This window comes from Petromyzon marinus, chromosome 61 (genome assembly GCF_048934315.1).
Source record: "Petromyzon marinus isolate PM22_M1 ecotype Great Lakes invasive population chromosome 61, UKy_Petmar_22M1.pri1.0, whole genome shotgun sequence".
NCBI classification, from domain to species: domain Eukaryota; kingdom Metazoa; phylum Chordata; class Hyperoartia; order Petromyzontiformes; family Petromyzontidae; genus Petromyzon; species Petromyzon marinus.
In genome coordinates, this window is record NC_133727.1 from 2483350 (window position 1) to 2496692 (window position 13343).

At 54.2% G+C, this 13343-nt stretch overlaps 1 protein-coding gene across 3 annotated transcripts in view; it reads right to left on the reverse strand.

The window, feature by feature from the left end:
* The window catches only part of EXOC1 (exocyst complex component 1), a 34450-nt gene extending 31814 nt beyond the window's left edge, over positions 1-2636 (reverse strand). For all 3 annotated transcript variants that reach the window (XM_032976912.2, XM_032976913.2, XM_032976911.2), the window contains exons 1-2: positions 2244-2636; positions 1077-1207 (exon numbers count right to left, since the gene is read on the reverse strand). In XM_032976912.2, the coding sequence (XP_032832803.1) occupies positions 1077-1207; positions 2244-2367 (255 nt within the window). In that variant the 5' untranslated portion in view covers positions 2368-2636. The remainder of the gene's footprint in view (positions 1-1076; positions 1208-2243) is intronic.
* Between the last annotated feature and the right edge of the window lie 10707 nt (positions 2637-13343).

Genomic DNA, 13343 nt, shown 5'->3' on the forward strand with positions numbered 1-13343 from the left:
CACATGCACAACACACACGCACAACACACACACAATACACACAATACACTTGTACACTTTGTCCAGGTGTAGCTCAAACTCCGCACTCTCCTGCCCAACGCGCACAACACACATAACACACACAACACACACAACACATAACACACAAGCACAACACACATAATACACACAACACACACAACACACACAACACACACAACACACACAACACACACACGCACAACACACACACAATACACACGCACAACACACACAACACACACAACACACACACAACACACACAATACACTTGTACACTTCGTCCAGGTGTAGCTCAAACTCCGCACTCTCCTGCCCAACGCGCACAACATACATAATACACATAATACACACAATACACACAACACAACACACACGCACAACACGCACACCACACACACAACACACACAATACACACAACACACACAATACACACAATACACTTGTACACTTTGTCCAGGTGTAGCTCAAACTCGCACTCTCCTGCCCAACGCGCACAATACACATAATACACACAACACACACAACACACACGCACAACACACATGCACAACACACACGCACAACACACACGCACAACACACACGCACAACACACACAACACACACGCACAACACACACAACACACACGCACACCACACACAATACACACACAATACACACACAATACACTTGTATGCCTTGTCCAGGTGTAGCTCAAACTCCGCACTCTCCTATACAAAGACAAAGATCCCCCGTAAAGTCTCAACAGATTGTTGGGGCAAGTGCTGTTAGCGAGCACTTATGAAGGCGGCACGGCACACAAGGGAGTGGTTGGCCAGCACGACGCCCGGCCGCCTTTGTCTCCCTCGGGGCGATTCTTACTGCACACCGCCGACAGCTACACGACCACAACACGCACAACCCACCTCGTCTAAGTGCAGCTCATCCGCCGCACTCTCCGACACAACAAGACGTGCGTATGTGTAGTAATACACAACACACCACGCACAAAGTGGTACGCAGGAGTGGCGGTGGGGGGAGGGGGGCGAGGCGAGGTGAGTCGTGGGGGGGCACCTTGACGGGGTCTCTGCCGTCCACCACCACCAGGTCCCGCAGGAGCCATGTGCTCTGCTTCTTGTAGAGCTCGCCGCGGTCCGCCTTCTTCACCTTGACGATGGAGACCTGGACTGGGCGCTCCGTCGTCACTGGTGAGGAGGGGGTGAGGAGGATGGGGGGATGAGGATTGGTGCGGTGGTGGCCACTTTACATCCACGATATCCCTGGGCTCGCCAGGAGGAGACGCTACCGCAAAAAAACGACGTGGACTCCGAATGTGTTCAATCCGCATGGGATAGAGTGTTCCCCCCTCGCACGCTTTGGTTTTCTCCAAGTGCTCCGGTTTCGTCACACGTGCAAAACGCCCATTTAATAGGTCCGATAATACCTTCACACATTCAAGAGGACCGCAGAACTTGGGCAATTGTTGACGCGGGTTCATCGCGTGGCTGCTGCTACTGCTCGTCTGCGGTTCCTCCCTCAAACTTCAGGTCGTTCCCTGCTCACTCCCGAGCTATAGATGTCTTGATAGTGGCATTGTCCTTGTCCTGTTCGCCTTTCCTCCCTCAAACTTCAGGTCGTTCCCTGCTCACTCCCGAGCTATAGATGTCTTGATAGTGGCATTGTCCTTGTCCTGTTCGCCTTTCCTCCCTCAAACTTCAGGTCGTTCCCTGCTCACTCCCGAGCTATAGATGTCCTGATAGTGGCATTGCCCTTGTCCTGTTCGCCTCTCCTCCCTCAAACTTCAGGTCGTTCCCTGCTCACTCCCGAGCTATAGATGTCCTGATAGTGGCATTGTCCTTGTCCTGTTCGCCTTTTGACGTTCTCTGATCTGACACTGGTGAGACAGGGCCCTATAGAAGGCTACGTCTCTGGTGTAGGCCAATTGGTTTCCAAGACAATGCGTCATGCATGATCAGAGCCACGTGTGTGTTGGCATGTTCACCACAAGTATCGGTGTGGTGGTCAACGCGGTAACTCGATTCCTTGCAAAACGTTTATATTTGGTGTTTGAACATCTTAACTCAACTCATGTTTTGTTGCCAGACAAAACATGAGTTGTTCATACTGGCGGTGATGTTGTTGCTGCTGCTGCTGATGTGGTAGTGGTGGTGGTTTATGCGACTCGATGTTGATGGCTATGATAATGTTGTTGATGTTGTTGTTGATGATGATATTGCTCACCCGCGGCGCACAGGAAGCAGCTTTTCCTCTTCTTCCCCGACTTGCAGACGCTCACCACGCTCAGCAGACGCTCGTCAGCCGGGGTGAACACCTCCTTCTGCAGGGCATGGCGCAGCGCGGTCATCGCGGAGACGACGCCGGGCGAGACAGGGAGACACGGGGCAAGAGAGGAGACACGGAGACACGGAGCGAGACAGGGAGACGCGGGGCAAGAGAGGAGACACGGAGACACGGGGCGAGACAGGGAGATGCGGGGCGAGAGAGGGAGACACGGGGCAAGAGAGGAGACACGGAGACACGGGGCGAGACAGGGAGACGCGGGGCGAGAGAGGGAGACGCGGGGCGAGACAGGGAGACACGGGGCGAGACAGGGAGATGCGGGGCGAGAGAGGGAGACGCGGGGCGAGGCAGAGAGACACGGGGCGAGAGAGGGAGACACGGGGCGAGAGAGGAGACACGGAGACACGGAGCGAGAGGAGACACGGGGCGAGACAGGGAGACGCGGGGCGAGGCAGGGAGATGCGGGGCGAGACAGAGAGACACGGGGGAGAGAGGGAGACGCGGGGCGAGGCAGGGAGACGCGGGGCGAGAGAGGAGAGACGGAGACACGGGGCGAGACAGGGAGACACGGGGCGAGACAGGGAGACACGGGGCGAGACAGAGAGACGCGGGGCGAGGCAGGGAGATGCGGGGCGAGACAGAGAGACACGGGGGAGAGAGGGAGACACGGGGCGAGACAGGGAGACGCGGGGCGAGAGAGGAGAGACGGAGACACGGGGCGAGACAGGGAGACACGGGCGAGACAGGGAGACACGGGGCGAGGCAGAGAGACACGGGGCGAGACAGGGAGATGCGGGGCGAGAGGGGCAGGAGGGAAGAGACGCGCGGGGTCGCGACCCCTGACCCCGGATGTTGCGGACTGGAGTCGCTTCCGGGTCACCGTCCCTACCCTTCCACCGGCATCGCCCTCGGACCACGTGACGCGGGTCACGTGGCGACGCTGGTCCGGAGACACGTGACCGTTAATAACAAACAACACCACGTGCTCACCTCCACCACGCCCTCACCGTCACGCGCTCACCACCACTCCCTCAACACCACGCCCTCACCATTAACACCACGCGCTCACCACCACCACCACGCGCTCACCACTATCACATGTTCAGCACCATCACATTCTCACCACCACGCTCACCACCATCACGCACTCACCACTCCCTCACCACTCCCTCAACACCACGCACTCACAACCATCACATGCTCACGACCATCATTCACCGTTACGCACTCACCAATACTCCGCCATTCGCCACGAAGTGACTGTGACGTCACCACGGCGTCTGTGCCAGGCGAGGTGCACTTTGAGGCCACGGGAAATGTTGACGGCTCGCTAGACAGGAGGTCACGGAACAGACCCAGTAGGTGCCATGGGTTGACTAAATTGAGATGACTGGTAGATGCACCCAGCTGTACCCCCCCCACTGTACGAACTTGTGCTTTAGCTACCCGGCGCTCCGCTAGTTGTTGTGAGCGTCACTCCTCCGCCCTCCGTTGTTGGAGGGCGACTGCCTCCAACTGCCCAGTAGCGTCCTTCACGAGCCTCCTCCACAGAGGTTGATCTTGACACCGCTGGTACCAGTCATCGGCAAGTCCGCTCAGCTTCACATCCTCCTATACATCAGTCCATCTCTTCTCCAACCCATGGCGTGGCTGGGCATGTGGGCTACATACATCACCCAGCCAACGCAGCCTTGCCTGCCGGAGGAGCTCACCGATGGGACTTTGTCCAGATCTTTCATGGATTTATGAGCTCCTCACACAATCCAGCCTTGGTTAAACCCAGGATGGATCGTAAGCATGCCAGCCTGAATGTTTCTAACCGGCGCAGATTAGAGGGGTCCACGTTTCACAAGCATAGAGAATGGAGGGCATGACTGGCCGAGAATACCAGAAGCTTCGTGTGGAGCGACAGACCTTAGCACCACGCCTATCACTGTGTATACGCCTATGCCCAACATGATGAAGGGTCATCAATGATTGTGAGCAGATGAGCAGATAGCCAATGACCCCGACAGTAGACTGAACCAGACGCCCAAGCCTATTGATAGCATCATCATAGGCCTGAACCAGATCAGTAAAGCAGAGATGCAAGGCCGTAATTATATTTGAATATGGGGGTAGGGGGGGGGTGTGGGGGTCACACATCCACCCCAATATGCTCAAAATGTCCCCCCCCCCCCCAATATATAGCTATTAAATAGATTTCTGTTTATATGATTGTAGTTATGGTTGTACTTTATAAATCCCTAATTTTTGCCATTACATACGATGAAACAAAAAAAGGTAAAAAAAGAAAAAACAGAGCAATGTAATACAATACACTATTAGACATTATTGTACAAAATAAATAACAAAGTCCATCCTATGTGTTAGTGAATTTTTTTTATATTTTAGGCAGGAAATGGCAGGAAATTAGTTTTCAAATTTAGATTTTTTTTCTGGGGGGGGGGGGACCCCAGACCCCCTGGAAGATTTAGTCCCCCCCAATGTTGACTCCATGGCTACGGCCTTGCAGAGATGTAATCCCGATGAAATCTCCTTTCACCCCTGCTGTCGTACATTGACAATATGGCATCTGTGCGGGACCGTCCTAGTCTAAAACTAAGATGAGTCTCTACAGTCTACTCTGCGTGCCTGGCCCGGGCAATTATTTGAATAATCCTTGCCAGGACCTTTACTGGCCTCACACTGCGGATGGAGATGCACCGCACCAGGCAGCTGTTGGCATCGGTGCAATCCTACTTTATAAAACGGAGGGGGGACCACCAGGGCCTCCTTCCAATCCATTGGAACCCATCACGAGGGCCAGAGATGGTTGTGATTGTCGTCATGGAGGGCGCTCTGGGCACAAATCGCCACCCTGGCACTTTTCCTCGTCTCTTTACCCGGCATCTGGGTCGTTCTAAGTCCGCGTTCTTAACTCGTTTTCAGTAAGAGGGGAGGATGAGACATCATCAGTTGTGAGGGCCTCCACGCCACGCATTTGAAACCGTTTGGTTCAACACGCAGGAGGCTTTCGCGACCGATATATATATTTTGGGGTTGGGGTTAGATCGCGTGAGTATATAAATGTGTTTTTAAAACCCACCACCACCTGTTCAGCACCACCGGCGTGCCCATTGGCTGTGTCGGGTGGTGGCGGGTTTTCACGACGCATTTAGATTGACGCGATCCAACCCCCCCCCCCCCCAAAAAACCCTCTATGGTGAAACCATTGGGGTTGACAGCGGCACGACGATGCCGAACTGCATTAAAGAAGATAGCGTGCTCGTAGAGCATCATATTTGGGGTATTGGCCCAAAAGCTTAACAATTAATTTCATGGGATTATTACCATATACCTATACACCCACAACCCAGCTATCAATAAATATAGGATTAGCAGTTCCCCCCCGCGATTAGCTACTGTCCATCTTGGCATCGGAGGCTATTATGAAGGTTTGCAGTACAATTGCGTTCATTGAGTAAGGTGCCTTGCTGTTAAACTGAGTGGTGTTCTCACTCTTTGTGTATTGTCGAGGGCTTGGACGTCAGGGGCCGGACTAAGGGCCATCGAGGGGGCCGCCAGTGGCCAGTGGTGGCCTCGCGATGAAGAACAACCGCTCGGAGCACTTTCTCAACAGACGGCGCATTAGCCCGCCACTCACAGGGGCTTCAGTGCCGGATTATCCCAGTAGCAAAAGTAGCTACATATGTGTAGCGCCATAGATGGAATGGTACCTCGTACCGTCAGGGGAGGGGCTGCAGCGCCAGCCCAAGAGGGGAGGGGCTGCTGGGGGCTCAGGATCCCCAGACAGCTAAGCCCCTCGGCGCCCCCAACGGGGGGCGGCTGCAGGGGTTCTGGGATCCCACGCAGCCCCACCCCTCAATGGGCAAGGGGTATAAAAGGGGACCTCCCCAGCCGATCGGGACCCAGTTGAAGACCGAAGCCGAAGAGCAGCAGCTCGATAGGACCTTGAGACCCCCTAGCCACGCTGCCCTTGTCAGGGCCGGGACTCTGTGCGGCTCAGCGGTGAGACCCTGGGAACCCCTGGCCCCGACGCCCTTGTAAGAGCCGGGTCCAGTGGCTCAGTGGTGGGAACTCGCACCCTGGCTAGGGCGAGTTAGAATAGCCTCCCCCTAGGCACCCATAGCCGGAGGACCCTGAGTGTAGTCCTGTGTTAGGGCACGTTAGCCCGGAGGCAGTACCCTCCCTAGACAGTGGTGTAGGAGGACCCTGAGTGTAGCCCTGTGTTAGGGCACGTTAGCCCAGAGGCAGTACCTCCCCAGACAGTGGTGTAGGTCGACCCTGAGTGTAGCCCTGTGTTAGGGCACGTTAGCCCAGAGGCAGTACCTCCCTAGACAGTGGTGTAGGTGGACCCTGAGTGTAGCCCTGTGTTAGGGCACGTTAGCCCAGAGGCAGTACCCTCCTTAGACAGTGGTATAGGAGGACCCTGAGTGTAGCCCTGTGTTAGGGCACGTTAGCCCAGAGGCAGTACCTCCCTAGACAGTGGTGTAGGAGGACCCTGAGTGTAGCCCTGTGTTAGGGCACGTTAGCCCAGAGGCAGTACCCTCCCTAGACAGTGGTGTAGGAGGACCCTGAGTGTAGCGCTTGTTAGGGCACGTTAGCCCAGAGGCAGTACCTCCCTAGACAGTGGTGTAGGAGGACCCTGAGTGTAGCGCTTGTTAGGGCACGTTAGCCCAGAGGCAGTACCTCCCTAGACAGTGGTGTAGGAGGACAGTAACCCTGAGTGTACTGGGACTGTACTGCCGAGCGAGGTGGCTTAATAAATAGTGTTGCCTACAAGAACCGACTCCGACGTCTCCTGAATCCACAACACTACATATGTAGTAGCTACGGGCCCCACGCTATCAATTCCGTTTCAGTGATTCTGCACCTGCTCTATCACTATAGTACTATACCGCCTTCCACTTTTAGGAACGACCGGGTGTTTAAGGTTATGGATTTGTCGTATTATCCGGCTGTGTTGCAAATGAAAAAAATACAATTACCGTACTTTACTATGCAAGTAAAAATTTGTGTTTTAATATTTCAGTGTTTTTATTTATTTAGGGCACCCTTTTAAAGTATGCTGCAGGCCCCGCACTCGCTTCACCGAGGGGATTGACTTCTTCCAATATTTGAGGCCGAGAAATTCCACCTCGCCCCACGATGTTTGATGGGATGCTACAGACGGTGAAAGTGGGCCCTGTCACTTGCTCTCAGCTCGCCACAACACCTCAATTTACCTGGGTCTCTGGTGAGGCCTGGACTATGTATCCCAATGCAGCCATTGCAGCTGCATGAGCCAGGGTCACGAACCTCACCCATTGTCCCCTCTGCATCAGGCGGCCAGGCTAATGTGGGTTGCAATGGGATCCCATAGGGAGACGCAGGAGCATCTTACACACCCCCGCGGGGTGGGGGGGGTGGAAGGGGCGGGGTGAGTGAGGGATGGAAGGGGCGGGGTGAGTGGGGGATGTAAGGGGCGGGGTGAGTGGGGGATGTAAGGGGCGGGGTGAGTGGGGGATGGAAGGGGCGGGGTGAGTGGGGGATGGAAGGGGCGGGGTGAGTGGGGGATGGAAGGGGCGGGGTGAGTGGGGGATGGAAGGGGCGGGGTGACTGGGGGATGGAAGGGGCGGGGTGAGTGGGGGATGGAAGGGGCGGGGTGAGTGGGGGATGGAAGGGGCGGGGTTGACGCGTGTGTGGAGGGGCGGGGTGAGTGGGGGATGGAGGAGCGGGTTGAGCCGGGGTTGGAGGGGCGGGGTGAGTGGGGGATAGAGGGGCGGGGTGAGCGGGGGGTTTGCTCTGCACGTGCGAGGGTGACACGTGCGGAGAAACTGAGCACGATGAGACAGCAGCAGCGACATCAACAACAACATTCAGAGACAGCAGAGAGAGACGGAGACGCGGGGAGATCCAGCAGAGACAGAGACACGTCACGAGAGAGACACGGCAGAGATAGACACCGCACAGAGACAGCCACCGGCTGCACTGACTGCCCTTCCTAAAGCTGCCCTTCCTATAGCTGCCCTTCCTATAGCTGCCCTTCCTATAGTTGCCCTTCCTATAGCTGCCCTTCCTAGAGCTGCCCTTACAATAGCTGCCCTTTCTATAGCTGCCTGAGCTGCCCTTCCTATAGCTGCCCTTCCTATAGCTGCCCTTCCTAGAGCTGCCCTTACAATAGCTGCCCTTTCTATAGCTGCCTTTCCTATAGCTGCCTGAGCTGCCCTTCCTATAGCTGCCCTTTCTATAGCTGCCCTTCCTATAGTTACCCTTCCTAAAGCTGCCCTTCCTATAGTTGCCCTTCCTATAGCTGCCCTTACTATAGCTTCCCTTTCTATAGCTGCCCTTCCTATAGTTACCCTTCCTAAAGCTGCCCTTCCTATAGTTGCCCTTTCTATAGCTGCCCTTCCAATAGCTGCCCTTACTATAGCTTCCCTTTCTATAGCTGCCTTTCCTATAGCTGCCTGAGCTGCCCTTCCTAGAGCTGCCCTTTCTATAGCTGCCTTTCCTATAGCTGCCCTTCCTATAGCTGCCTTTCCTATAGCTGCCCTTCCTTGAGCTGCTCTTCCCCTCTCTCACCTCCCCTTCACATCGCGCGTCCTTTCCCTCTCATTCCTCAAGGCTTCCCATCCTCCCTCCTCCTCCCGTGCCCTAACGCATCGCACCCCTGCCCTACCTTCCCTGCCCTCGCCGCTGCCCCGTGCGAGCCTCGCCTACCCAGGGGCTGAGGTCGCCCGGCTCTGCCCTCCGCCAGGAACCCATGCGGAGCCGAGAGCTACATCGCTCAATGGGCTTTACCTGGTAAAATATTAAGTCACGTAGGTAGAAAATAAAGCAACAAAAATCACGACGTTTCGGCCACAACACAAGCGGCCTTCATCAGGTGAAGGGACCAGACTGTCTCGAAGCGCAGTGACTTTACCGAAAAGAACCAAAGAGTATGGATCCTTGCAGTCACGAAAGCTTCAAATCTAGCAAATATTAAATATTTTTAGTTTAACACCTGTGATGATTATATCTGAAGCGGTGGTCCTGTACCTCCTTCCCCTAAGGCCACATCGCCCTGGCCTTCATAGGTGATGCTCGCCAACAGCCCTTACCCCAACAGCCTGTGAAAGGCTACACGGGGGATCTTTGTTATTTGGTGTAACAGTGGTTCGTCCTCTGGATAGACTCGGCCCTGCCATATGAATGTGTAATTGCCATCATTGGCACCTGGCAGTTGCTTATTGTGCACGCCGTCGTGCTGTGTGAATTATAATCGTAGTGAATCACGAATGTCATCATTCCAAATTATTTGGTGATGTTGGCAACGATGCGCAAACACAAACAACATGCTCCGTGTACACATCAACACACGCGCGCGCGTGCGTGTGTACACGTGGGACCCTTTACAAGGCCATGCATAGAAAATACGACGTTTCGGGCAATGACCCTTTAATGTGTTATGAAGAAGCATTGCCACACGCAGCGTTATTTACGAAGGTGTTGATTTTTTTCTTTTAAAATTTTGAGTGCACTTTAAAATAAAACCGTTGTTTAAAAAAAAAATGTTTTTTAAGGAGTTGATTTGTATTTTGTTATCACGGTTCCACTTGATTACTCTGCGTGGACAGCCTCAGCGTAGTCCCAAAGACTCGGCTTTTTTTACGAGGATATTTTGACCGATGTACCAGTTCCACCTTGGGTGTGGGTTGAGCTATGGGATGAGAAGATCCCTCGTGTAGCCTTTAATAGGCGGTTGGGGAAAGTGCTAAGGCGAGGGGGTGGGTGGCCAACACCACGCCCGGCCGCCTTTGACGATGTTTACTACACACCGCACCAAGTACTCATTTGAGGCTGAGTCGACCTAGGGGAGGCCCAGGACCGGTTCAGATAATCGTCACCGGTGTTGGTGGCCGCGAGCGGGAATCGAACTCGAGTCGCCAGATTCGTAGTGCAGCGTAGCGCTGACCGCTACACTACCACTCCCCACACACACAGACACACATGACACACACACACTGGCACACACACAATGATACACAGACATGGCACAACAACAACAACCGCCTTTCGCCACTAAGTGGCGGTGACGTCACCACGACGCTTGTGCCAGGCCATGTGCACCTTGAGGCCACGTGAAGTGTCGAACGCCCGCTGGCAGGAGGTCACGGGGTAGACCCAAGTGCCACGGGTCGACTGACTGAGATGACCGAGATGACTGGCTGATGCACCACCTGTGCCCCCTACTGTGCCAACCTGCTGTGCTTTAGCCACCCGGCACTCCGCTCGTTGTTGTGAGCGTCGCTCCTCCGCCCTCCGTTGTTGAAGGGCGACTGCCTCCAACTGCCTAGTAGCGTCCTTCACGAGCCTCCTCCACAGAGGCCGATCTTGACACCGCTGGTACCAGTCATCGGCAAGTCCACTCAGCTCCACATCCTCCTGCACCACGTCACTCCATCTCTTCTCTAGCCCGTGCCGCGTTCGTTTAGCCCCCTCGATCCGGCCGAACAAAAGCTGTTTGGGCATGCGGTGGCTGGGCATGCGGGATACATGACCCAGCCAACGCAGCCTTGCCTGCCGGAGGTGCTCACCAATGGGACTTTGTCCAGATCTTTCGAGGATTTGTGAGCTCCTCACACAATCCAGCCTGGTTAAACCCAGGATGGATCGTAGGCAGGCTAGCCTAAATGTTTCTAACCGGTGAAGATGTTCCATTAGGGGGGTCCACGTTTCGCAAGCATAGAGAAGGGAGGGAATGACCGTGGCCGAGAAGACCTGAAGCTTAGTGCGGAGCGACAGACCAGGCAGCTTCCACACAGCGTTACGCAACCGATGAGAAGATATTGCCGCTCGACTGATTCGGAGTGAGACCTCTGCTGTTAAACTGGAGCCGGTCATGAGCACACTGGCCAGGTATGGGAAACTCTCTACTCTCTCCACAACTGCCCCATCACCGATTGGGAGTTGTGGGGGTGGAGTGTCCGATGGTACAAAATACCCAGGCAGGTGCTTAGTTTTGGTGGGGCTGATGGTAAGGCCCCACCTCTTAGTGGCAAGCTCCAGTCTCAGCAGCAGCGTCTCCAACTCCTCCTCTGAATGAGCAGCAATTACCAAATCATCGGCATACATAAAGTGGTTGACCAATAGGGAGCCATCCCTTGACCACACACGACACACACACTGACACGCACACACTGACACAAAAACAAAGACAAAGATCCCCCATATAGCCTTAACAGACTGTAGGGGCAAGTGCTGTTAGCGAGCACCTATGAAGGCCGGAACGGTACACGAGGGGGTGGGTGGCCAGCACCACGCCCGACCGCCTTTGTCTCCCTAGTGGCAATGTTTACACACCGCACCAGGTACTCATTTGAGGCTGAGTCGACCTAGGGGAGGCCCGGGACCGGTTCCGATAATCGTCACTGGTGTTGGCCGTGAGCGGGAATCGAACCCGGGTCGCCAGGTTCATAGCGCAGCGCGCTAACCGCTACACTATCGCTCCCCATAACACACTGACACACACACTGACACACACACACACTGACACACACACACTGACACACACACACTGACACACACACATGATAAAAGACAAAGATCCCCAATATAGCCGTAAAAGAATGTAGGGGCAAGTGCTGTTAGCGAGCACCTATGAAGGCCAGAACGGTACACGAGGAGGTGGGTGGACAGCACCACGTCCGACCGCCTTTGTCTCCCTAGTGGCGATGTTTACTGCACACCGCACCAGGTACTCATTTGTGGCTGAGTCGACCTAGGGGAGGCCCGGGACCGGTTCAGATAATCGTCACTGATGTTGGCTATGAGCGGGAATCGAACTCTGTCGCCAGGTTCATAGCGCAGCGCGCTAACCGCTGCACTACCGCTCCCCGCCACACACTGACACACACACTGACACACACACATGACACACACATGACACACACACACATGACACACACATGACACACACACATGACACACACATGACACACACACACATGACACACACATGACACACACACATGACACACACGACACACACGACACACATGACACACACATGACACACACACATGACACACACATGACACACACACATGACACACACACATGACACACACACATGACACACACGACACACATGACACACATGACACACACATGACACACACACACGACACACACATGACACACACACACACATGACACACACATGACACACACACACATGACACACACATGACACACACACATGACACACACACATGACACACACATGACACACGCACACGACACACACATGACACACACACATGACACACACACACACATGACACACACACACACATGACACACACACATGACACACACATGACACACACATGACACACACATGACACACACACATGACACACACACGACACACATGACACACACACACACGACACACACACATGACACACATGACACACACACACACATGACACACACATGACACACACACATGACACACATGACACACACACGACACACACACATGACACACACATGACACACACACACGACACACATGACACTCACACATGACACACACATGACACACACACATAACACACACACACACATGACACACACACACACATGACACACACATGACACACACACACATGACACACACATGACACACACACACATGACACACACACACACATGACACACACATATGACACACACATGACACACACACACATGACACACACATGACACACACACATGACACACACATGACACACACACATGACACACACATGACACACACACACATGACACACACATGACACACACACATGACACACACACGACACACACGACACACATGACACACACATGACACACACACACATGACACACACACATGACACACAGACATGACACACACACATGACACACACATGACACACACACATGACACACACATGACACACACACACGACACACACATGACACACACACACATGACACACACATGACACACACACACGACACACATGACACACACACATGACA